The sequence below is a fragment of the Marmota flaviventris genome, chromosome 4, assembly GCF_047511675.1.
Source record: "Marmota flaviventris isolate mMarFla1 chromosome 4, mMarFla1.hap1, whole genome shotgun sequence".
Taxonomy (NCBI): Eukaryota; Metazoa; Chordata; class Mammalia; order Rodentia; family Sciuridae; genus Marmota; species Marmota flaviventris.
Window position 1 is genome coordinate 59,213,421 of NC_092501.1, and position 27,743 is coordinate 59,241,163.

The 27,743-nt window shown below is 34.7% G+C and overlaps 1 protein-coding gene across 3 annotated transcripts in view; it reads left to right on the forward strand.

The window, feature by feature from the left end:
- The first annotated feature begins 1,398 nt into the window (after positions 1 to 1,398).
- Jmjd1c (jumonji domain containing 1C) overlaps positions 1,399 to 27,743 on the forward strand; it is a 231,227-nt gene continuing 204,882 nt past the window's right edge. For 2 of the 3 annotated variants that reach the window (XM_071611232.1, XM_071611233.1), the window contains exon 1: positions 1,400 to 1,921. In XM_071611232.1, the coding sequence (XP_071467333.1) occupies positions 1,754 to 1,921 (168 nt within the window). In that variant the 5' untranslated portion in view covers positions 1,400 to 1,753. Of the gene's footprint in view, positions 1,922 to 27,743 lie in introns of all 3 variants that reach the window. The other variant, XM_071611234.1, reaches the window with a different exon arrangement.

A 27,743-nucleotide genomic window follows, 5' to 3' on the forward strand; every position in this document is an offset into this window, starting at 1 on the left:
TAGTCTATAATTGTTAAGATAATTTCCTCAGTATTGCAGTGTATACTGAAAGTGGACTTCGAAGTAAAATTGCCCAGGTAAACATAAATATTTCTCTTGTCAGTTTGCATTTTTGGACTGTTTCCTTTGTTTATATATTGCAGTTCTGCGTTTGAATTTGAGATTAGCAAAATTAGACAGTGATGTTTAAAATCTATCCTCCCTGTTCTTTTGGTTTTTAACCTATTAGCGGTGGCCATGTTTTTCTGCTTCAAACAGTTCAGCTTGGGTGTTCCAGAGAAAGCTAATAAAAGCCTTATTCTGTTTGTTTAAAACATTTCAGATTATTAACTCCTTTTAAAAGTAACTTGAAAAAATTTTTGGAATAGAGGTTTCAGAAAATCTATTTAATAAACTGAATTTTAGAATTACATTTTTATTGACTTTTTTTTTTTGAAGTTGATTTTAATCACTAATGCCCCTGGGAAACCACACTAGAATTTTAAAACATACCTTGAAACACTGAAGTATTCCTGAAATCTTAACTCCTCACTGGCCATCTATGAGGGAGGTTTGATCTGTGAGAACTCAAGTAGTTCAAGTTGTAGGTGTGTGGGTGTGTGTGGGTGTGTGTGGGTTATAAAGTCCTGTTGTGATTGGACGGGAAATAAACATAATTTATTTTCTTGAACTGTGATTGGCTAAAGTCCTTTTCTTTCCATGATATTTTCTAGTAACTGAATCTAGAGCCTCTCCTTGTTTTTATCACCTGACCACTGTGTTTAAACTATGTACTAGTACTAAAAGTACTCAGATTGGCGCAGAGTGTTTGACCAAAGCCCGCAGTGGAGAGTTTGGCGTTCTGGTAACAAAGCAGTGGCGAGGTGTCTGGTCTGAACAGCTTCAACATGTAATTAGTATCACCGTAATTGGGGAAGAATGAAAGGATGACAGGCTTTTCTTCATTTTAATTTAAAGTCGTAGACCCTTTTTCTGCAGTGTCTGAGTTCTTTGGGCTTAGTTTTTTACAGTAGGAAATGGCGCTTTGCTGCTGGGACTGCAGGACTGTCAATTTAGGCTAACCCCAAGGACAGGCGCCAGTGTTCTGAAAAACATCGCTCTGGAGATGAGACATACACCCTTGAGTTTATTTTATGATCCAGAGTGGAACCAGCACATTTCACTTTCTCCTCAGACTCACCTCTGAGGGGATAACGAATAGAAAGGTGGACCACAATCGCTCTTAATAGTGTTGCTGAGGGAGAGTACTCTCCGCTCCCGCGCCCCTCTTGCTTCCCGTGTCCGAGAGCAGCCGCTGCAGCTGCGGGCACTACTTTCTGTCTGCGGTGGTTCCGCCGACCCTTTCCGCGGCTTCCTCCCCCGCCCGCACAGGCGGAAGGAGACGCGCGGCGCACTCACCGCCTCGCCAGTGGAGGGGAGGCGGAGTAGTACTGGCCGCGGCGCTGTGGAAGCGGCGGCCGGGGCTGCCTCCGGGCCTCCGACGGTGGTGTGGAGATTTGTTAGTTTTTTTGTGGAGCTGTCGCCCGAGGTCGCGAGCCTGGGAATCCAGAGGAGTGTTGGGAACTGAGAGGGATCGAGGTCGCCGTGTCCTTCTGGGCAGAACGTCTGGGTCATCCCTGAGTCCTAGCTTTCTCGTTCGCGGGACCGTCGCCGTCCCTCGGTCCGCTTTCCTCAGCATGGGCGGCCGGTAGGAGCGAGTTTCGCCGGTTCCCTCTCTGTGGAAGAGGCAGCAGTGGCTCCGGCAGCTCCGGCTATGGCGGTGGAGTCGCGGCCAGAGCTGGTGGGGAAGCGGTTCTTGTGTGTGGCGATCGGCGAGGAGGTGCGTCCGGAGCGCGGGGAGAGCGGACGCTGCCGGCGGAGCTGGAGAGCGGGGGTCATTCGAGCCGTGTCCCACAGGGACAGCCGCAATCCGGACCTGGCGGTAAGAGAGCTAGCGCCCCCATTCCCCGGCGTGCGCGCGGGCCCCTCGCAGCTTCACCTAGTTGGTACCTCCGGCACCTTGCTCAGCCTGGCCAACTGGCGGTCACGCCCCTCTTTCCAGCCCTCGGCGGGTTTACCCACATCCCCAGCCCAATCTCCACCTCCAGCGAGTGGTTTTCCCTGCTGAGGCGATATCAGAGCGGGACTCCCTGGCGTCCCGGGTCAGCTGCGAGCCTGTCCTGCTTCCTATCAGGGATAGGTGGTCCATAGCTTCCCCCTGCGGCGCGGGACGGCCGCGCGGACCTCAAGGAAAGGCGGGGCTGCGAGCTGGACGCCGCGCGCTGCGGGCAGGTGGGGGTGGGGGCGGGCCGCTTGCGGTGGGAGGCGGGAGGCGGCGAGCGTCGCTGCCCTCTGGATGCAGAAATCCTATGGTGCTGGGCTAGAAACTTATTCGGTAAGGTTGCAGAAGGGGCGGGAAAAGGGGAAAGATATCTCTGGTTTTCCAGTCCTGGGATTCGCGCGCGCGTGTGTGCCTGTTAGAGGTAAAGCCCATGGCAGTGGCGGTGTTCTGATTTGTCCCTTCCTTAGATGCTTGGCTTTCCAACAGAAGATGAGGATATTTTGCTATGGAGGGTAGTAGGAATTAATTTTTCCTTCCTTTTGAACTTTTTTTTTTGGTTGGGAGCTGATAGTGATTTAGAGTCAAGATGTTTTCTGCGTTTTATGTGACTTTAAATGAGAAATATTGTAAATAGTTAAAGGTTCTACAAAACCTTAGAGTATTTATTTATTTTACTCCACCTTACACCGGATACTTTTTCTTTGAGTAGTATAGATTTATATGCATAATTTGAGACGGAACGTGCTCTGTTGTGGTAACTGCATTCTCACTAGGGAAAAGTAAGGGGCTGAGTAGAGACAGTACAATAACTGATTTCCCAAGGTTGTTTTAGGAATACATAATCCGTGAGATTTATTTCTAGTGCCTTGGGGCATTTACTTTTTCACTGAAAATTTCAAATGTAGGTATTTTCCCCCCTCAATGTGTGTATCTAGGCTTTTAGTTCCCAATCCATTGTAATATTTGTACTCTCAACCTGTTTTAATATTTTTGTTGTAATTTCTGAGTGTTTTTGTAAAATCCTGCTTTTTTTTTTTTTAATCACTGTAGTCAATGATATGGTTTCATGTGACATGTATTAAGCTTAACATACTGCAAAATAGGTTTGTTTGGCTAATAGGTATTTCGAAAATATAAATAAGAATAGAGGTAATTTTCGAGATTTTTCTTGTTCAACTGGAGAAAAAATATCTTCCTAGTTTTTTTTTTAATTATTTTAATGATTCCATAAGTTGTGACAGTTTAATTCAATAATTATTTGTGTAAAAGGAATGTACTGAATTCATTTCTCTTTCAACTTTGATATGAAAATTGACTTGGCTTTTGTGTGGAATCTGTTTGAATAATATTTTTAATTATCACAAAACAAACATGGAGTGAGATTTGTTTTCTACTGTATTGTGTGTAATGTGAAAATCAGGAAAGTTTTAAAATAATATATAGTTTTGGTGACAGTCAAGTTATGAAACTTGAATATATTAAAAGACTTAGTTGGAAATTTATATTAGATAGAGGTGGTTACATATATCATTTTTGTAAATAACAAGGTTTTGAGTATTTAAAATTAAAGTTATTTAGGAATGATAGGGCCTGACTGGAAAGAACAGGAAGGAGTTTCATGAGGTGATAGAATTGTTTTGTATCCTGATTATTGGTTACACCCATGTGTATGTATTTGTCAAAATTCACAGAATTGTACACTTAATATCTCTGAATTTAATTTCACTATGTAAATTTTTTAAAAAAATGCATGTTGACCCATAACTTTAAATCTTTGACAGGATTTCCTTCAACAATCTTTACTTGAAAAATGAATATTAGTAACTATAAAATCATTTTTTAAATTCTAGAACCTATAATTTTAGATTTACTTGCAATCTTTTTTACTTGCATATTTCTTACTTGAAACAGTCTAGCACCAACATAATATAATCTCCCTTTTAGACTTGTTTCAGCATAGTAAATTTTAAAAAGCTTGATCAATTAAATAAAAATGCTGATAAGTAGGCTGTTTTTGTGGTTTTGTAAAGTTATAAATATATGTATTCAAAGCTCTGAAAATAATTGTAGCTGTACATATGTGTGGCACATGAAAAGCACATGATTTGAGAGAATAACTTATCAAAACTGGAAGTAATTTTCAGTGTTTCAAAGTTAATTCTACTTTTGGTTTTATGTGTGAGAAATTGCCGTATATATTATTTTCCTGTCATTTCACACAATCTTGGTGCTGTAAAATATATAAATTTATTATTTTACAGTTCTGGGCTCACAAATCTAACATAGTTCTCTCACTGAAATAAAATTAAGGTGTGACAAGACTGTGTTCATTGGAGACTTTGGCAGGTATTCATTTCTTTTTCTTTTCCAGTTTTTGTTTTGTATTTTTTAATTTTTAATGTTTTTGGTACCAGAGATTGAAACCAGGGGTGCTAATCCACTGAACCACATCCCTAACCCTTTTTATTTTGAGACAGGGTCTTGCTAAGTTGCTTACAGTTTTGCTAAGTTGCTGAGACTGGCTTTGAAAGTGTAATTCTCCTGCCTCAGCCTCCCAACCCACTGGGATTACAGGCCTAACTCACCACAACCAGCCTCCTTTTTTAGTTTTTAGAAGCTACCCACATTCCTTGCCTTATCATCCCCTTCTTGCATCTTAAACCAGTCAGGTTATATCTCTCTGACCATATTTCCTTAGTGATCTGTCTCCTGTTTCCTCAAGTGCCTTTGAGCCTACTTAGATACCATCTGAAACTTAATTCTCCTTTAATTTGGTCTGAACCCTTTGGGATAGTTTTTACTAGATTATGTTTGGACAATTTCAAATACTTTGTTGGTGACTTTGTAAAATTGCTTGACAACGTTCTGTGTTGTCTTTTTTGGAACTATATCAACCAAGAAAAGATCTCTTATGTATCCTCCTTTACTGCAGAGAGCCAATCATAGATGTTGAAATAGATATAATGTATCAGGAGCCTTTGATTTCTTTTTTTAGCACCATTACTCAGGAAGGTCCTGTCTTGGCACACATTGTTGCACATTAGCCCTGCCCTACCCTTTAAGGAACTTTTCTAGAACAGTTACAGTATCACAGAAGGAAACTGACAGTTGAGAAGCCCTGTTGTGTAATATTAATCCTTTCTTCCCTTCTTTCCTCCCTCCTCCCTCCCTCCCCTTCTCCTTCCTCCTCTCTCCCCCTCCCTCCTCCCCCTCCCCCTCTCTCACCCTCCCCCACTCCCCTCCCCTGTCTCCCCTCCCCTGTCTCCCCTCCCCTGTCTCCCCTCCCCCTTTCCCTCCCCCTTCCTCCCTCCCTCCCTGTCTTCCCCCTCCCCAGGAAATTTACCACTTTTTATTTTGAGACAGGGTCTTGTCCAGGCTGGCCTCAAATTTGTGATCCTCTTCCCTCAGCCTCCTGAGTGACTGGGATTACTGGCGTATGCCAGTTAATATTAATCCTTGAATAACAATATTATGCTATAGCTATTCTCCATTTCCATATCCTGATATCAGTCACATATTTGTTTACTAATTTGTTATATATCAGTTTACCACCCATATGTCTATATTTCCTTGATGTTAAAGGTGGTTAGAGATCCCTCTTTTAAAACTATCCCTGTCTAAAGAGTATTTAAGAAATGTGTCAGGGTTTTTCAACACACAAAAATCATACTGTTTTGCAAAGAAATAAATTTCCTTTTATTTTGGAGAATTTTCTTGTACTCACTTGAAGAGAAATAACTAACCTGGGAATGCAGATTTTAAATTGTTCTGAACTGTGTAACTGCAGGTAAAGATTATTTTGCAAAATTTATGTGTCTTAAATATAAGTGAAACTTCCATGTTTAGGAAATTCAAAATGGTTTATGATTATTTGTCTATAAGTAAGCCCTTTTCCATTTTAAATTCTATGTATTTCTGCCCAGCTTTCTTACTGAGTTTGTATCATTTGGTTTTCTTATGTTTTGTTTGGATAATTCTTTCTAATTAGAATTATCTGTTACTTAGATCTTGGGCATACAAAACAGATAATGCTAATTTCTGGTGTATTCACAAAATGTTTAATATATGAATGGATGATTTTTATTTCATTGGTCAATATGACTTTGATAGGTTAACCATAATGGAAATTGGTTCAGCAAAGACCTTTGTGTCTGATTTGAATACAAAGATCAGTTTTTCACCTTCTCTTGAATTTTGTGGTCATTGTTGGGTCCTGAGGATTTATGTTTAGTAAGTGAGAAATTGCCCTTAACTCCTCATAGGGAAGTAGAAATTTTAGGAAAGAGGCATCATTAATATTCCACAGATTACCTACAAATGCAATCTTTACTTTTTAAAAATTATTTTTTAGTTGTAGTTGGACACAATACCTTTATTTTATTCATTGATTTTTATGTGGTGCTGAGGATCGAACCCAGGGCCTTGCACATGCTAGGTAAGAGCTCTACTGCTGAGCTATAACCCCAGGCCGCGCCCCCTTCCATCTTTACTTTTTATGTCATGTACCGTAAACATGCATTTATACTGTATCATTGTTAGCCAGATAAATAACTGTGATTCAATTTTCATTATCTGCAATTCTGAAATCCGAATAACTGTAGTAATTCAGGTTATTTATTTTTTAATGACTCACCTGAAAACAAAACTTAATTTGACTGAACTAATTTTTTAGTAGATCCTAAAATGAATTAACCACGTTATGTACAACCGCAAGAATGGGATCCTAATTAAAATAAGTTATACTCCATGTATGTATAATGTATTAGAATATACTCTACTATCACATATATCTAAAAAGAACACATGAAAACAAAACAAAATAGAGATAAAATGAATTAAATAATTTTGTTTATAGGAGAAATGTTTATGTGCTTGTTTAGAGTTTCTCTGTAAACTGGAAGGGGTGTTATATATTAAAGACAAATTACATTACCATAATATTTGCTATATTTAACTTTATAAAATTTAAGACATTTCTAACTAGAATGTCTGGTTGGAAGTACTTCAGGTGAATTGTTTGAGTATTAACATTTATGATTTTAATGGTTGAGTTTTAGTGGCAATAAATATTCTTATTTTGTTTTGAGCTTTGACAGTGACAAATAGTGTTCAGATAAACAGGTTTCTTTTCAGATGTGGATTTTAGCAAACTTGTTTGACATAAAATTCTCTGACAAGTTTTTAAGTATTATATAATTCATTCTTTATTTTAATTATCTGGGAGTGATGGTGTCTGCATGTAATCCTAGAGACTTGGGAAATAGAGGCATGAGGATCACCAATTCAAGGCCAGTCTCAGCAACTTAGGAAGATCTTCAGTAATTTAGTGAGACTCTGTCTCAAATAAAAAGGACTGGTGATATTGCTCTGTGGGGAAGCGCCCCTTGGTTCAATTCTCAGTATCAATGGGGGCGGGGGGGTGGGGGATATTGGTGCTTACTAAATTTTGAATGTTGGAACATTTTCATGTTACATTATATTTTATGAAATTATTCTAATAAACTCATTGATGAAAATGTTATTTTTGTTTTATAGTATAGAACTTATTAATTAGAGAATATATAGTTAATTAGTAGATTAAAAAAAAAAGTTTTTAATCCATTTAGTGTTTTGCTGGACACACTGGACATAGTGCTAAAATTCTAAGGTTTTATAACATGGTCAGTCTATGCCAGTTTCCTAGACTTAACCAATTGGAACTAAATCACACCACAATTTATTGAATTTGAACAGAGTATTTAATACAATGAAATATTCCATTTATGGGCAAGTAGATTCCTTTTGGATTACATATTTTCAAATAGATTGCAAATTTCAGGTACAACACCTATTAAATCAAAACAGCTCAACAAAATAGATCTGGATAGAGCTTCTTTTGAAATTACTTTGAATAAATAGGAGTTGTGTACAAGTATATATAAACATGTAACTAAGCATTTAAAAACCTTAGCTTTCATAGAAACATTTCTTAAGTCCTTGCAGTATTTTAGTTTTATAGATTGAGCCTAAGTTTTTCTCATTGTCTAATCAGTGAAGGAATTGGTCTAGATTCACTGGTTTTGCTGTTTAATTTGGAATTTTTGTTAATAGTTTTTACTTAGACTATCATAGAAAAAAGTGTTAAGCAAATCAGTTTCAGATCTGTCCCCAAAGCTCTTAATTCTCAGATAGTTAATAGGCTTCCAATATGGTATGCCTCTTGTATACTATTCTAAGGACCACAATTCTCTTCTGTGATTTCTGTTTAGTGTATTTACTTTGGAAGACCAGAATTTGGATTTTGGGGGGTGGGGGAGAATGGGGTTTCTCACTGTGTTGCTCAGTCTGGTCTTGAACTTGTGGGTTCAGGTGATCCCCTTGCCTCAGCTTCCCAAGTAGCTGGGACTATAGGCTAGTGCCATTGTGCCAGGCTTCAATTTTTTTTTTTTTTAATTAGAGAATTTGAGGTAGAATAAATAAATATCCGAGGGCTACAATATTAGGCCTTGAAATGATTCAATATATATATTTCTTCAGGCACTGGGAAATTTTTGTCAGCTATATTAATATTTTTGGTGAAAATACTATGTAAATGTTTAAAATGCAGTAGAGTTCTATTTCTGTTTTAGCATATATATTTGGAAAGAAAAGAAAATGCACTAATGACAGTTTCAAGGGGAATCTTTCTTTGATCTTTTCTTTCTTTCTTTCTTTTTTTTTTTAAATATTCATTTATTTATTAGTTTTTGGCGGACACAACATCTTTGTTTGTATGTGGTGCTGAGGATCGAAGCCGGGCCGCACGCATGCCAGGCAAGCGCGCTACCGCTTGAGCCACATCCCCAGCCCCATGATCTTTTATTTCATTAGTATATTATTGAAGCTTTTACAATTTGTGATTCCTAAATTGACAGTGCAGTTGGGTAAAATCAAATAAACTTTAATTTTAATTAGTAATACATGTTGTTTTCTAGGGTGAAAGCATGGACTTTGGGTAAAATTGATAATGTGCAATCTTTAATTTCTCTGTTAGTTTCCTTATCTGTACAATGGAACTCTTAAATACATAATATGAGTTATATAGTAAAGGAACTAATAGTAGATACCCTAATTCTTCAGTTTGTTTTCTTAATTTCTCTGTATGTATGTGAGAGGTATTTTCTGTGTTAATTAGTAGATTCATTAGCTGTGTGGTTATATATTTCCTTAACTTCTGAAAAATAAGAAAACCATAAATAAATGTCATGGCAGAAATTTGAATACACATTTCTAATTCCATATCTATTGTTGTGTGATACTCTTGTCATATTACTTCCTTAAATGACAATTCACAAATTTTTAAAGTAAAAACAAAAAAGTCCCTTTAATTACTATGATACATATTCTTTCCTAACCTTTCCACCTTCTTGATTTCTATAACACAGTGGTTCAACTTCTCTTGCTTTTATTTTTCCTTCCTTTCCTGATTGTAGTTCCTTCCATCTTAATTTTGCATTAGAGGTTCAGTCTCATGCCTGCTTTTTTCAGCATTTTTGAAAAAGGTAAAGATAATGGTTGAAACTGAAGAAAGAGTGATGCATAAAACTGCAGATTTCTAATTAAGTAAAGTTAGAAGTTCTCCAAGGAGAGTAATCTGCAGTTTTAAGCATTGGCCTTTCTTCAGTTGAACCATTAACTTTTTTTCTTACATGAATGTCCTGCATCTGGATCTGATACAATCTGTAGAAAATGTAATTTATTACCTTCATGTGAAACTTGCTGTCCTTTGGGAATTTATTTGAAATGTCACTTGGGCTTGAAAATTTGTATCCTTGTGCATATCCACATGTTTTCCTTACCTTAAATGTAGGCATTTACTGAGTGCTGCAAATTTATTTCCCCAAGTTGGAATTTTTTTCCTCCAAGTTGGAAACTCCCAATTTAAAATACTAATAAGTTTCAACAATTTATGCTACTACTAGGTTCTCCAGCATGTATTTATTGGTTATTTGAGTTCGCTGCCTTCTCCAGTCTTTTCTATTTGGTGTGAACAGATTTCATCCTGAACTTGTCTTTAGCAAAGTTGTTCCCCTATTCTTTAATAGTTTTCCTTTTGTTTATTTGATGAAGTCCAAATGTTGTTCTGTGTTTTAGACTTCTCAATCTTGTTCCAATCCTCCTTTCAAAATGTAAAAACTGTTGGACCCTATTTGATGAAAATCTTTCCTTGCAATTTATTAAATTTTGTGACTTATAAAAATCACAAAACAGATTTCATATTTCCTTTGAAATTTCTTTTACTGATGAATTTTCTAATGTTAAACATACTCTTTGGTTAAAAATTATATTTGTATTGAAGGAATTCAGAATGGGAAGAAAGATAATCAAATAATGTATCAATTATTAGTTATTCCACCTATTTTTGTGAAAGATAAAGTCCAGTTTAACAGCATTTGTCACAATATTCATAATATGAAAATACTTTTTGTATATCTGTTGACAGTACAGTAATTCAACAAGTATTGAATTTAAATATGAATAACTTAAAATACATATAAAAATATTTGAATACCTGTTGTGTGTCAGGTATTGTTCTAGGCTACTGTTTTGTAAGTACGAAATTAAATGTAAGACATGGTCATGTGCTATATTGTCTCATCAGATTAATTTGTGTTGTCTTTATTTCAGCAAGTTTTGTAGTGTACAAGTCTTGTCACCTTTGTTTAAGTTTATTTTGTAGTATTCTTTTTGTTATTGCAAATGCAATTGCTTTCTTAATTTTTTTCAGGTTGTTTACTATTGCTGTATAGAAAGAGCTTATTTTTGTGCATTTTCAGTTTTGCTGAATATATTCAACAACTTATTTTTGTGTTTGTGTGTGTGTGAATGTAATTTTTAGGGATTTAAATGTCTTGTCTAATTTTCCTATTAGAATTTACAATGCTGTGTTGAGTAGAATGGCAAAGCAGGCATCCTTGCGTTGCTTTTTATCTTAGAGATGAAGCTTTTTAGCGTTTTACCATGGAGTATGATATTATCTAAGGATTTTTATGACCTTTATTATGTTGTGTTTCCCTTCTGTTTCTGGTTGATAGAGTGTTTCTAACATGAAATAGTGTTATATTTTGCCAGTTGGTTTTTCCAGGATTATTTTTCCCCTCTTTATTCTGTGTTAATGTGGTTATTATTATTACATTGATTGATTTTTGCATGTTGAACCATCCTTGCATTATAGGAAAAGTCCTACTTGGTTTAGTTTTTTAAAAATTACATTTTATCTTGAGACAGGGTCTTGCTAAGTTGCTCAGGGCCTTGTAAAGTTGCTGAGGCTGGCTTTGAATCACAATCCTTCTGCCTCAGCCTCTGGAGCCTGTGGGATTATAGGTGTGCCCCACCACACCCAGTGGTTTATAATATTTTTAATTGCATTTAATGAAAAAAAATCTCATTTACCTCCTCTTCTCCCAACAGATATTTTGGTGTCATTTTGCTTGGTATTGTATATGATTTCGTAGATTAATTTAGGAAGTATGAACATCTTTACATCATTGAGCCCTCACTTTAAACAAGATAGTCTGTCTCTCTAGTATCAAGATTTTTCTTTGTTTTTGGTTCTATTGTAATAAAACGATAAAATATTTTTTTCCTCATCCATCTTCCTTGTTTATTGTCTTATTGGAATTAGATGGGTAGTCTACACCCATTAATTTTTAAAAATTAGAAATATTGATCAGGGGCCAGGGTTGTGGCTTGATGTGAGGCACTGGGTTCAATCTCAGGCACCACAAAAAAATAAATACAATACCTTTATTTTATTAGTTTTTATCTACAAAAAAAAAATTAAAAAAATATTGATCATTTGGGCATGGTGGCACATGCCTGTAATCCCAGCAGCTCAGGAGGCTGAGGCAAGAGGATCGTGAGTTTAAAGCCAGCTTCAGCAATGGCAGGTGCTTAACAGCTCAATGAGACTCTATCTCTAAATAAAACACAAAACAGGGCTGGTGATATGGCTCAGTGGCCGAGTGCCCCTGAGTTCAATCCCTGGTACCCCCCTCCCAGTAAATTAAAAATGTTGATGTCACAGAACCATGGAAAATAAGATTAGATACCTTCAAGTTATAAACTATTACTTCTGGGATTTTTTTGTCCTTTTAAATAATGTGAAATATTATAATTCACGTTAAATGTAGAGTACCCTTCAGGTTAAAGGAAAATGTATAGGTTCAGTAGAATTTGTTTGTTTAATTGTTCAAGGGGTAATGAGGTCTAGAATATGTTGAACTGGATTCCTGGAAAAAAATAAACAGGGATCTAAATGCATTATTCTTTTACAGCTTTGGGGAGGAGGGACAAGTAAACCTTTTAACATTAGTCTTTTCTTCCACTGTTGCACAGTTTTCCAGACCTGTAGGTTGCTTTTTACTTATAGTGATAAGGAGGCAGTTTCTGCAAAATTTTCTAGAAATAATGAGGGATCATGGAGAAAAATTGAGAATAACTTCTTTTTAAGAATCTTTGGAAAAGACTTTTATTTATTATATTCTTCTCTCTTTATAAAATGCTTATAAATATTTTTTTCCATGAAGTTATACTTACAGATAACCTGAGACAAAGTAATAACAAGAAAACTGTGTTGCAAAGATCTAAATTTCCAGGTGATTCCAGGAAAGTTGTAATTCCTTCTTTATAAGGAAAAATGCCTCATATCTTTGACCTCCTTTATCCATAAAAGTGTTTGATGTTATACAGACTGTCTCCAGTTATTGACTCTTTATTATGTTTTGAAACTACTCTAGCCAAGCCTTTGCCCTCCAAGAAAATTCTGTGATCAGGTTGAAAATAACCTGCTCCCTAAATCAAATGTAATTTCTCAGTCCTTATCTTGCTGGACTCACTGGTAGCATTTTAATTTATTAGCCATTTAGTATGGCTAATAACCTTTTCTTCCTTTAGATATTTTGAACACTTTGCATCTGAGACATTATGCTCACCCTCTCTTGCCTGTCCTTTGAAATCTTTGCTGGTTTTCCTCATTTCTATACTTTTGTCTTGCAGTGTTGGGGATACAACTCAGGACCTTGCAGATCATAAGCAAGCACTCTACAAACCCAGTCTACATTTCTACAAACTTTTAAGGGCTCATTCTTGTACCTCTTTTTTGTCATCTCTCATCCTTGGTCAACATGTCTAGTCCTGTAACCTTGAATACTATCTGTTTGCTAGGGACTTCCATATTATATCCTAGTTTGGTTCTCCCACTTGAATTACACACTTGTTGAAACAACCTATGTGTTGTCTCCATTTGGATATCTGATAGGCATTTCAAACTTAATGTGTTCACAACTTAGCTCCTACATGGGCTCAATAATTATTTGCTTAATTAAAATATAAAAAAGTCCTAGAATTTTCTGAAATTTATCTTTAATTCTTTGAGTTACATTACTTTTATAACGAAAAAACTAATAAAGTCAATAAGAGAACTTTGCAATATGCATGTATGAAATCTGAAAACTCTAGTCAATTATTGTTATGTGTTGAGTCAGTAAATGTTTGAAAGCATAAATATCAGGTATTGATTAAGTGCTCAACATTGTAGATGAATCCAAAATTTGCAAGAAGTAACCTCATTCTTCTAGTGGAGAGAGAATTAATGTATCCAGCTGATGATTTATACTACCATACACAATTATAATAAGAAACATCTCTGATATATGTTTCTGGTTCCTTGCATAGGGCTCCCAATTGAATTTTTCTCAGTGACAAGGATTGTAGGATAGTCTTTTTTTCTGAGAGGACCTTAATGGCCTTCTAAGTAGCTTCGGGGTGAGGATAACCAAATCATGATAAAAAGCTTGGGACTTTCATCCCTACCACTAACATCTAAAGAGTGAAGAAGGATCTGGAGATAATCACCAGTGGCCACATCATTCATACATAACAGAGTCTCCATAAAAACTTTTACATGATGGAGTTTGGAGAGCTTTTAGTTGGCAAAACCTCAATGTGCTGAGGAGGTAGCATGCTCATTGGAGGACATAGAACTTCCCTACCCTCTACTTTGCCCTGTGTATTTTAATAGCTCATAATAGTAACTTAAATGCTTTCCTGAGTTGTTACAGGAAATTAGGAAACCTGAGGAAGGCGGGAATGTTTTATCTAAAAGGGTGTTCTAAGATTTCAGTGAAATTATGTAAAGTGGTTAGTATAATGTCTTTTCATAATCCTTTACTATACTTTGTTGTATATACTTTTTGGAGGCCTTCAGTACATAGTACAGTAATAATGGCCTTAAGGTCTAGTCTTCAAGGAAAGTATTGTGAATTAAAAGGTCTGGCAGTAATCTGGTGATTGTGTTACTTGAAACATTGGAATTCTGAGAGGTTGACTGACCGTAGAAACTTTGTAAAGGCTGGATTCAATGTTATTTAATGATCCTCACAGAATTCATTTTAACTCTAATAAGTATAAACATTTGCAGAAAAAGAATGTAAGTAGAATCATGTGAGGTATTGTAAGAGTAGATGTGAATACTTGGAAGATTATTTGGAATTGTCTACAGTGCTTTCTTTTTCTTCTTTTTTGGTATTGGGGATTGAACCCCAGGGCCCTTTACCACTGAGCTACATCCCCAGTTCTTTTTCCATTGAGATGGGGTCTCAGTTGCAGAGAATGACCTAAACTTGCAATTCTCCTGCTTAAGCTTCCCAGGTCTCTGGATTATAGACCCACATGCTAGTGTGTCCAGCTGCTAGTGGGGATTGAACCCAGAGGCTCTTTACCACTGAGCCATATCAGCAGCCCTTACTTTTTATTTTGAGACAGGGTCTCACTGAGTTGCTTAGGGCCTTTCTAAGTTGTTGTGGCTGTTTGACCTCAAATTTGTGATCCTTCTTCCTTAGCTTCCCAAGTAGTTAAGGTTACAGGTATGTATCACTGTGCTTGTTTATTTATTTATTTATTTATTGTTGTTTTGTGCCCCCTCCCTTTTTTGGTAGTGCTGGGAATCAAATCCAGGATCTCAAACATACTAGGCAAGCACTGTACCACAGAGCTACACACCTAACCCTGCTATACTTTCTTAGTGGCTTTTAATTGGCAATAGATAATATTTGATCTTCATCAGTACGTCTAATCCATTGTCTGTAAGGTCCCGATGTTTCTCATTATTTTAACACTGCAGATTAGGTTGCTTTTATTTCTTGATGTTACTTAATGTGAAATCATTGCCTTTGATTTTCTTGCTGCTTATATACTTATTCTAACTGGTAGAAGTATCAGCATCCCTGTGGTTGATACAGAGATAAGTTTCTTGTAGCTTTGTTTTGCCAAATTAATTTTCAAAATAGGCTCTGGACTAGAAGGATTATGAAACATGTCAGTGAAATAATTCCATGACAAGTGATTTTTATATAATTTATACATTGTTTTTTATATATGGTAGAGAATTAAACAGTATATTCCTAAATTATTTATCTCAATAAAATGATTTGGGGTAACTTTTATTAAGAATTACTAAGATTGATAAAATGGAAATGGTATTTAAAAAGTCCCTATGAACTGAGGTAGGCAAATATAAATATTTCCCAAAACTTATGATATATGAACTAATGATAATAAGTATTTTGTTCTCAAATTTGTTTTGTGGAGATAGAAAAATTCAGGGATGTGCTGTGGAAATTCTTACTTAGCTTGTACTTCTGAGGGTTCAGCAATATGATACTGGCATTGGCTTGTCTTGGAGGTCTTATGCTGTCATAATATGGCTGATGGCATAACAATGGAAGCAAATGCTTACCATAGAGAAGTGACATTGTGGGAGAGGAAATGAGAGTGAGCTGAGAAAGCCAAATTTGCTTTATAACAGCTCCATTGTGGGTAGTCAATTCAGTCTTATAAAACCTCTTCAAGACTTTTATTTTTCCTTCCTGATCTGTGAAAGGGAATAACCCTGTTTTCTGATCTGTAAAACAGGGAATAATCCTAACTTGCTACTGCAAAATAGGCTTTAATCACTTCCAGGAGTGGTGCCCCTGTGACCCCCTCCTAAGTCCCACCTCCTGAAGGTTCTGCCACTTCTCAATACCATTATAATGGGAACTAAGCTTCCAGTACATGCATTTTAGTGGGACAGATCTTATCCAGACTGGAGCAGAAGTATCACTGGATAACAGTAGTTTGCAAGGGATCTTTTGGGCTCTTATTAAACTTGTACTCTGAAGGCATGAGTTTTATGGTTTTCAAAGTATCACTCCACTTGCTTTGTTGCCTAAGCATCCCTAATCTCAACCCAAAGTGCTGTAAGATTTTAAACTTTACCATCACTGACAAGATGCTCAAAACCTGAAGTATTTTGAAGCATTTTCAATTTTTGGATTAGGGATACTTAACCAGTAAAGTCTGTCCGAGTACTCCAAAATCTGAAGAAACTTGAAAATTGAATTACTTTTTTGTTTCCAAGCATTTTGGATAAGAAATCTCAACCTGTAGACTGTTGAAGTGTGAGGTGAGGTCAAAAACGTAGAAGAGCATTTATGAAATAATTGTAATAATCCAAGTTTAATCAGAATGATGTTTCTGATAGCATTCAGTGTGGATTTTCTGGGCATGGTTTACATGGACTTGAGTTGGGCATCTGTATTCATGATATAATATTTCATATATTGTTCAACTATTAGAAATTCAACTGCTTAACATGTTATATGTTCCCTGTGTTTTTCATCAGAATAAATATATATGAAACATGTTTTGTGTTCTCTTGTGTTACATTTTAATTGGGTAAGCATTCTTTTGCCCCCTCTCTAGGTTTATTGTTTTCGGTTACATCCATTTTCCTATTCCTCTTTTGTTATCAAGTGATCAAAAATAATTCTTTGTAACATGCAATTAAAACCTCATATAAAGATGGATTGATTTTTATTATCATTGATCAATATTAACATTTTTTCAGTTTATACTTTTTTGGGTTAATTGTTCAGCAGCTTCATTGATGTATAATTGACATATAATAAGCTGCATGTAAATACATGAAACCATCACCATACTAAAACAGTGAACATATCTGCATGCCGTGAAATGGGTTTTTGTTTTTGTTTCCCTTGACATCCTTTGGCAACCACTGATGTGCTTTCTGACACTAACAATTAGTTTGAATTTCCCCAAATTTTATATAGATATATATATATAATCACATGCTCTTTTTTCTATTCCACATCCTTACTAATATGGGGCACAGCCAGCCATTTTGATTTTAATATCCTCCTAAGTGGTTAGAAGTATCTCACTGGAATTTAAATTTCCACTTCCCCTCAGGATTGATAATATTGAGCACATCTTTTCATGTGTTTACTTACCATTCATTTATTTTCTTTTGGTGTCCCTTCTTATTTTTACCCATTTTTATTAGTTTGTAAGAATGTGTGTTTTACAGGTATTTACTCTCAGTCAGTAGTTTGTCTTTTCGTGTTATTCAGACAACAGAATTTATTCATCTTAATTAAATCTTATGTATTGATTTTTTTAAAAAGTCCTGTGCTTTCTTTAATGAACGTGATGCTATTCACAGTTTTCTTTTGTGAGCTGTTGATGTTTGAGTCTTTCATGGAATTTTCCCATTTCAATTAAATTGTCAAATTTTTGCAAAAGTTGTTTATAATATTCCATTATTTTTCTTAATAAGTATACTCAATAGTCATGCCACTTTTCACATTCCTGGTACTGATAATTTGTGTATTCTTTTTTCTTGGTTAGACTGACTAGAGATGTTTACTTCATTAGGCAGTATCTAAATTAATTCTTGTCTAAATTCATTCCCTTTATGATTTTTGGAACTCATTTAATTTATATTTTATGTCTTGCCTAAGTAGAGTTTTAGTTTGAGGTCAGTTTTAATTATCTTTGTCATTTATAAGAAGATTACCATTGTGATTTCATTAATGATATAATTGAACTATTAGTTATCCTTCTGTTGCAGTCAAGCCATCATTACTATTTTTCAAATTCTATATACTTAAAGAAATTAAATACTTGCTTGTGATCCATACATGTAGAAAAGAAATTATTTATTTTGTTTATGTATCTTTTGATAGATTAATAGTCTAATAAGAGCTCAGGTCAGTTAATGAAAACATATCACCTTTTCTTTAGAGAGATTCCTGTGTAAGAAAAAATTGAATTTGTCTCATGATTGTCATAAACATTAATTTAATAGATGTTCAAGACCTTTGAAAGGCGTTTTCTTAGACATTCAGTATCTGGATTTCTATTTTTGATTATAATATAAAGCTGTAAAATATTAGCAAAGTTGTATGCTTATAGCTAGTTCAAGCCTCATATCTTTTATTGTGTTATTAAAACTTGCATCTGATTTTTTAAAGTTTTTGTGTACCTTTCTGTATCATTTTTTTTTCTTCTTAATGCCAGTTATTATCTACCCTTTGGTGATGTATTGAGAGTGTTGAGGGCTTTTCCACTTGCAGATTGAGTTTGGCTACATTTCACCAAAATTCTAAGTAACAGTGGTTTATACAAAATAGTTTTCCTTCCTATAGCAGTTCTAGAAGTAGACTTCTCAGAATTGATATGGTCAATTAAGGTTACTACTCTTGAAAACAGGGCAATTCTCTTGGTCTTTCCATCATAATCAGTTACAATATAAATGATGCTGTTATGGGAACTTTGTTAAAGGTGCTTTGTTAAGTGTATGTGGAGGTGATTGATGTTTGTAAATCAGTAGATAACTTTGGATAACCTTTATTGTTCTCACTCCTTCCTTTCACAAGCCAGTATATTTACTTGGTTATAAAATCTGTAATTCCTAAATTTGTTTGCTTCTTGTCACCATCTGCATTAGTTTTGTTGTCATCTAACTAATGAGGTTTTAAGCAGTTATTATGTTTTCAAAATTAGAGACACAATACTTCTTTTAAAAATAGCTTTTTTCAGACATATCTCATACCATAAAATTCAGTCTTTTAATGTGTATGTTTTAGTTATGTGTAGTATGTCACAGAGTGTGACTATCAAATTGAGATGCTTTCATTGCCCCGGAAAAAAAACTTCATACCCATTAGCAGTAGTTCCTATTCTTCCTCCCTTTCTCTTCCATTTCTAGCCTCTGGCAGCCTCTTAATCTACTTTGATTTTATGGCTATGTGTATTTTGGATGTTTCATATAAGTGAAATAATATGTGTTATTTTGTATCTGGCTTTCTTTCACTTAGCATAAATGTTCTCATACATCTGTGTTATATCATATTATTAAATTCCGTATCAGATAATGATATGCAAAATTCTGTGGCTTATCTTTTTATTCTCCTGAAAATGTCTAAGCAAAAAATTTTTAGTTTTAATGAAGCACAATTCTTCTGTTTTTATTTTTTTTATCACATCTAATTATCCATTGCCTAACCCAAGCCCACAGATATTGTATTTTATGTTTTATTCCAATGTTTTAACAGTTTTAGGTCTTTCATGTAGATCTCTGATATATTTTGAGTGAGTTATTGTATGTGAAGGAGCCAGTTTTGTCTTTTTCTAAATAGAAATCCAGTTGTCTTAGCAATATTTGTTGAAGAGACTATTCTTTCCCCGTCAAGTTGCCTTGCTATCAAATCAGTTAAAAAAAAAAAAAAAAATCTTTGGAAGTAGTTGTATGTAAATAAACTTCATGCTTGTTCTTCATATTGAATCTGGTATTTAGTTTTTTTGGTTTTGTTTTAGTTCTTAGGTAAGAGCTTATTTTCCTTTGTTTATTTTCAGTGACTAGGTTAATAAGTACTAACTATGAATATGTTTATTGAATTATATGGGTGGTCTTTTTTGGGAGGGTGAGGGTAAACAGGGATTTAGCTCAGGGGCACTCAGCCACTGATCCACATCCCCAGCCCTTTTTTGTATTTTATTAAGAGACAGGGCACTGAGTTGCTTAGTGCCTCTCTGTTGCTGAGGCTGGCTTTGAACTCTCAATCCTCCTGCTTCATCCTCCCCAGCTGCTGGGATTACAGGCATGCATCACTGTGCCCCGCTGGATGGTCTTTTTGAGAAGAAAATGAGAATGGGTAAATTTAAATACCCATTGGGCTATTTATTCATCTGGAGATAATAGAATTATAGATATTCTTAATTGGAGATGATGTGTGTTCCATCATCTTGTGTCCCTGAGGAAGAAACTTGTTAACAAGCAGTGGACGTAAAGCCTGATGAACTAAATTTTAATTTTAAGCCACAGATATTTTATGACTCATGTTACAACTATGTAACCTAACTATCCTTTCTTTTTTTTTTTTTTTTTTTTTTTTTTGGTGAAAGAACTGTTTGCTTAATTTTTTTTTCTCATTTTCTTTTTTTTAATTTTTTATTGTTGGTTGTTCAAAACATTACAAATTTCTTGACATATCATATTCCACACTTTGATTCAAGTGGGTTATGAACTCCCACCTTCACCCCATACACAGATTGCAGAATCACATCAGTTACACATCCATTGATTTACATATTGCCATACTCGTGTCTGTTGTGCTCCCCTGCCTTTCCCATCCTCCACCCTCCCCCCTCCCCACCTCTCCCCTCCCCTCCCCTCCCCTCCCCTCCTCTCTCTCTACCCCCTCCACTGTATACTAACTATCCTTTCTGATAAATATTTTCTCTTCCTGTTAGTCTCAGATTTAAATAATACAACTATTTTAGAAGTTCTTAGGAAAAATCAAGAATAAGAGAAAGTTAAAAACCATGGTAGTTAACAATTAGTATTTTTGAGTTTTAATTTCCTGCTTCTCTTGTTTCCCTTTCACTTTTCTTCATTGTCCTTAATTTCCTTTTTTTTTTTCCAGAGTGACATACTGGAGAAATAATCATGATCAATTGTAACTTCAACTAAAGAATGGTTTCATTTCATGTTTCTCTTTATTCATTGAAAAGTTTCTAGTCTATGCCAAAACGCTTCTCTGTACAGTAAAGTTTATTTCCTCCTTCTTACAAAGGAATTCTAAGGATCAGAATTTTAATAACATTCAATTGATTTCTTTGATGTTTTGAGCATTGTTCTTAGATTTCATGAAGTAGGGAATGCTTTGTAACAAATGAGACTTTTGTAACTTGTGTAAAATTTTGTGACTTGTGTAAAATAATTTATTAAATTTATTTGATTTTTATCAATATTAGTACAAATTAGAATAAAATGTTATTGTATTAGAATTATGTCATTATTGATATCAAAATTATAGAGAATATTATATGAAGGAAAAATACATACATACAAAAATTGCCAAAGGGAATCCCTCCCCCCAAATAGTTAGTGTATTTTCTCTCCTTTTTTAAAAATGTTTTTATGTTCTTAAGGTGACTTTTTTTTATCATCTTCCTCATATCCCCAGTATGGATTTCTTCTTAAAACCTATAATGTTTGGTAAATTAATTGATCATCTAAATTTTAAAGATTCATACATAACAAATGCTATTTCAGGGGTGGCTGCCATTAGTTAAATATATAAAGTACATCATAAGCCATGATACTTTTTAACCATGATGTTGTAAAGTTATTTTAAAATCTGTATTTTGAAGGAAATAATATAAGTGAAAGAACCACTAAGACATCAAATTAATATTTTTATACTTGATGATCTGTATTTTAACTGTGCCAAATCAGGAATTGGGACAAGGTAACTATATGGCTGGTTTCTCATCTTTTTAAAGTTTTATTTTATTTTGTTACTGGGGATCAAACCCTATGTACAAACTCTACCACTATGCTCTACCCCCAGCTCAAATCTTTTACTTTTAGGAAAAATATCTTTCTAAATTTGATTCTTACAGTAAGGCTTTTCTAAAATCAGTAAATTAGTGGGGAAAGAAAAGAAGTAACTTTAATTTAAAATTTAATGACAGTTTTTCCCTGTGATTTGAGATTATTTAAATATATATGTTTTAATTGTAGATGGACATAATATCTTTATTTTATTTATTTTTATGTGGTGCTGAGAATTGAATCTAGTGCCTCACACATGCTAGGCAACACTGTACCATTGAGCTACATACAACCCCAGCCCCTTGTTTTGAGATTTTTATAAGTATAGTAATCTGTTTCTAAAATATCATGTTTTCAGAATGATTTTACGTCTAGTGTTTAACAGTGTCTTTTATGTTTAAGAAAGTCTTTTCTTTTTTTCTTAATTTTTTTTAAATTTTTTAATTCTTTAATTTTTATTCCAATTTGTTATATGATAGTAGAATGCATTACAATTCATAATACACATATAGAGCATCATTTTTTGTATCTCTGGTTATACAAAGTATATTTACAACATTTGTGTCTTCATACATGTACTTTAGGGTAATGATGTCCATCTCATTCCAGCATCTTTTCTACCTCCCCATTCCCCTCCTTATCCCCTCCCACCCTTTTGCCCTATCTAGAGTTCGTCTATTCCTCCCACACTTGCCCTCCCTACCCCACAAAGAATCAGCCTCCTTATATCAGAGAAGACATTCAACATTTGGTTTTTTGGGATTGGCTAACTTAACTTAGCATTATATTCTCCAACTCCATCCATTTACCTGCAAATGCCATGATTTCATTCTCTTTTATTGCTGAGTAATAATCCATTGTGTATATGTACAACAGCTTCTTTATCCATTTGTCTACTGAAAGGGCATCAGGAATTGGGACAAAGGTAACTATATGGCTGGTTTCTAATCTTCTTTAAGTTTTATTTGAGGTTGGTGTGGGGACTCACTGTTTTGGCCAAACTAGTCTCAAAACTCTTGGGCTCTAGTGATCCTCCCAATTCTGTCTTAGACTCCGTCCCAAGTAGTTGGTGCTACAAGAGTGCACCACCAGGCTTAAGGAATTCTTAAATGCATTGTGTGTCATATATCCTTTTATATCTTATTGAAAAATAAAGAAATACAGAAAAACAATGTAGAAAAATACTGCCTATCAGAGCTTTTAACCTTGTGTGTGATTTTGTTTGTTTTTGGTTCTGAAAATTGAACCCAGAGCCTCTCAAATGCTACGCATGTGCTCTGAGTTATATGCCCAGATATGTGTGTGTGTGTGTGTGTGTGTGTGTGTGTCCTCACTTATGTAGTAAGCATATATTCAATCGGACTATGTTCTTGGTGTTTGAAAGTTTTCAAATTCAAGAATATTTATAAAAGGATGAATTTCAGTGAAGGGCATGTATTTATTTTTACAGTGTGCACTATTATAAAACATTTAACCTCTCTTCAACTTTGACACATTTGTTGTCTGATGTGCAATTTGTATACTGTGTTAGAGAATTTTATCACTTGTTATTTCTTATCGATTGTATAGAGGGTTTTCATCCATAAGATCTAAACTACCACTGAACTTTATATTCTGTTTTAAGATTCATCTAAAAATTTTGGGATTCTGGCCTCCTCTTTATTTAAATTTTTTATATAATTTCAAAACACTAATAATAATTTCATGTCAGTTAACAGGAAATATTTGTAATTGTTCATTCTAACTATATACCTATATTTTACTACAGGTTTCTATCTTCTATTTATGTACTTGCCTGATCAGACAAATTACTAAATCACTATTGTAAATAGAATGACAGTAAGTATTTAGTGCCTCTGTCATATAGTTCTGGGTGTTTAAATTTATGCAGAGTAGGAACCTTGGAAAAATACTTTGAAATTGGTGTGTTTATGCTCTGGTTTGAAAGGTGTTGCTTAAAAAGTTCATGTGTTGGAAACAATAGCCAAATCATATGTTATTGGTATTGGTAAGTATGGGGCCTTTCAGAGGTAATTAGGTTTAGATGAAGTCATGAAAATAGGGCTCTGAAATTATTAGTGGCTACTAGTATGCTTGCTCTATCATAGCTGCCATGCTGTCCCTTTTACTATGTTATGAAACAGCAAGAAGATAAATGAGCAGAAGCTGATGCCATGGTCTTAGACTTCCCAATGTCCAGAATTGTTAACCAAATAAACTAAGATTCTATGGAAATTCCTGAGCCTTAGGGATGACAACAGAAAATGGACCGAGATAGTAAAGTACCATAGCTATAGACTTGGAAATAGCGGCAAAAGGATTTCTAACATACTGATTGCATACAGATCTGAAAAATATTTGTTATTCTGTTGCAGATTTGAATGTGGTCTTATAATACCCCTCCAATCCATCATTACTTTTATTTTTTAGCAAAGAAAATCAAGTACTAAGTGTTTGCTTTTAGTGATCAGAGCAGTTTGTGCATTTTTCTTTTTTTTAAGAAATCCTAGTCTTTAAGTCTGGTATCATGATTTGCAGGTCTGAAGCGATAAATCTAGATTATTCAAGTTAATGCATTTAATATTACTTAGAGATAGTACTTGAGCAAATTGCTTTAAAATAACACTGATCTTTTATATGTTTTATATGAAAACATGCTTTCTTCATTTCAACTTTATCACATTATGATGTATCTGATAATGGTATAATGTCCAAATGTGTAAGAAGTAAAACTCAACAACAGAAGAACAACCCAACTTAATATGTTCTTTCTCAGAAGAACATAAAAACAGATGGCCAATAAACACATGAAAAGCTTCTTAGTATTGTAAGAAATGAAAATCAAAACCACCATGAACTTCTACTTATTAAAATAGCTAAAATTAAAAATAAAAAAGACTAACTAACCAAGAAACAAACAAACAAACCTAAAATCCCTGGAAAATATCAGCATTGGCAAGGATATGGAGAAATTGGAACCTTCATACATTGTTCGTGGGTATGTAAAATGTTGTGGAAAGCCGTTTTCAGCTATTCCTCAAAAAGTTAAATGTGGAATTTACTATATGACTCAGAAATTTCACTCCTAGATATATATCAAAAAGAATTGAAAACAGATTCAAACAGATACTAATATGACAGATGTTTATTGTAGCATTTTTATAATAGTCAAAAGGCAGAAAATAACTCAATTGTCTAATAGACAAATGGATAAAATGAGATTTCACATACACAGACACACATCCACACACTTTGGGATGTTACTCAGCTATAAAAAGAAATGAAAGTTCTGATTCAGGCAATGGTGAAACCCTTAAAAATAGTACACTAAGCAAAATAAGCCAGAATCAAAAGACAAATATTGTATGATTTCACTTATGTGAAGTATCTAGAATAGGCAAATTCATAGAATCACAAAAGATTAGACTGAGGGGAGAGGATAATTAGGAGTTACTGCTTGATGGACTTAAGTTTTTTTCTATTTGGAGTGATGAAAAATTTTGGAAACAAATAGTAGTGGTGGTTGCTTAACAGTGAGAAAGTCACTAGTGCCACTAAATTATGCATTTAAAAATGATAAACCACTTTTTGTCTCTCTTTCTCACCAATCTCTCTCTCTTACACCACAATTAAAAAAAAAAAAAAGAAGAAGAAGAAAGAAAGAAAGAAATCCACCTGGATACCTGTTCGTATTATAAATTGCCCTCACTTTCATATGGAACATGGAATGGCAAAATCTTAAAAAAGTGACTATGAGGTAGCCCTTCCTCAAGTTCCACTACTTTTTTTGTCATGGGAATCAAATTCAAAAAGCATATTTATTGTTCAGTTGTTTTCTATGCAAAAAGCAGCATATAGTTTTTTTTTGTTTATGTTTTAGTTGTAGTTGGACACAATACCTTTATTATATTTATTCATTTTTATGTGGTGCTGAGGATCGAACCCAGGGCCTTGCACATGTGAGGCAAGTGCTCTATCACTGAGCTACAATCCCAGCCCACAGCATATAGTTTGAGAGTCAGGTACAACACTATTTAATGTCCATTGACTAGGTGAAAAGGAGAGACCGATGCTTTGAAGAGATAGAAATAGTGTTCATATCCTGAAGAAAAGTGCTGATTAAAAGGTGTACCAGGTAGAGGGAATTTTGTAATAAAATGTGCGAAAAAGGTAGATTTATCAGTTGATACAGGAACTTGGGCAAATGGCAATATTGTTTTTCTTTTATATTACTTTATTGTAGTTAAGATGTTTTTGTAATAAAACATCTTTTTGATCTCAAAAATTGTTAGTTGCATTTTATATTTACACTTAACCACTTACTTTTTAACTTTTTTTATTTTAAAACTTAACTATTTTTATCTGCTAGGATTGCCTGAAATAAACTATTGTAGTCTGGTATAATTAACAAATAAAAAATTCCCACAGTTTTTGCAGGCCAAAAGTTCAGGATCAAGACAGCTTCAAGGTTGGTTTCTGGTGTAGAGATTCTTCCTGGTTTACAAACAACTGCCTTCTCCTTTTGTCCTAGCATATCCGTTCTACTCTGTCAGTGTGTTGGGAGTTGGGGGAGTTTGGCTCTCTTACTGTCTTCTAATTGTACCAGTTTTAGTCAGTTTTCAGATTAGGGTCCAACCCTTTTGACTTCTTTGGTTCTTAATTACCTCCTTAAGAGAAATATAGCATTGTTATGGTTTGAACCTTAAGTGACCCCAAAGGCACATGTGCTGAATACTAGTTTCCAGCCTGTGGTGCTGTTGGAAGGTGGTGGAACCTTTGGTGGTGAGGGGCAATGGAAGGAACATAGGTCATTGGGAGTGCGCCCTTGAAGTAAATATTGGAACTCTGGCCTCTTTCTTTGCTTTCCAGTCACCATGAGCTAAGCAGTTCCTGTTCCATCATGGATTCCTCACCATGATATTGATTTGCCTTTGTCACAGGCTCAAAGAGACAGAGCCAAGTGACCATAGACTGAAATCACAGAAACTGAATCAAAATAAATCTTTTCTCCTTATAAATTGTTCAAGGATTTCGTCACAGATATAGGAAGCTGATTGACATAGGCAACAACATATGAATTTTGGGAATGGAAAGGAATGTAATTCAGTCCATAGCAGTTACCAACAAAGTAAAAATGTATAGATCAATTATTGTAAAACAAACACCTTTATAACCATTGTTCAGATCAAGGCATAGAACATTACCAAGCACCCCAGAAAATTTCCCAGTTCTACTTTCTCAATCATCATAACTTTCCTTCTACTTAGAAATAATTGCTGACCAAATTTTTATGTCAATAATTTTTTTGCTTTGCTGTAGTTTTGCCATTTAAATTTGCACATGTACTGAGCAGTGTCTGTAAGATCAACTTTATTTCTCTCCTTTTTCATTCTGGTTATTGGTTATTTGTGTCTTCCTGGGTTTTGTTTTGTTTTTGTTTCCTGTCAAGATTTTTAATCTGTTTTACTCATCTTTTCAAAAGAAGAAAGTTTTGGTTTTGTCAGTCTTCCTTATTGGATGTTTGTTTTGTACTTTATTTCTGTAGTTCTTTTTCTAATTTCTTGAGGGTGGAGTGTTTGTTCATTGTTTTCGGTTCTTTTCTAAATATGTGCATTAAAGACTTTACATTTCCCATATTTCTTTAGTTATATTCTGCAAATTTTTGATATGTAGTACTTTTGTTAACATTTGATTTTATGGGGATATTTGTAAGTAATTTTTGTCATTTACTGATTCTTTTGAGTTTTCTTCATGTTAATGTCTTATGTGCTTAGTTCTCTTTGATTTTGTGCTGTGACCTGTATTTGAAAAGTTAATCATGTTCTCTTTTTCCAGAGAGGATTTGTGTTTTCTGCAGGTGCTTGCTGACAAGAGAAGTTTGATTATCTCTGATTGCCTTATCCTCATTATGATTTGAGATTTTTTCTGAGCCACATTGATTATTTAAAGCTGGACTGCAAACCATATAAAAACTGATTAACTTCTGGGTCATTCTTGCTC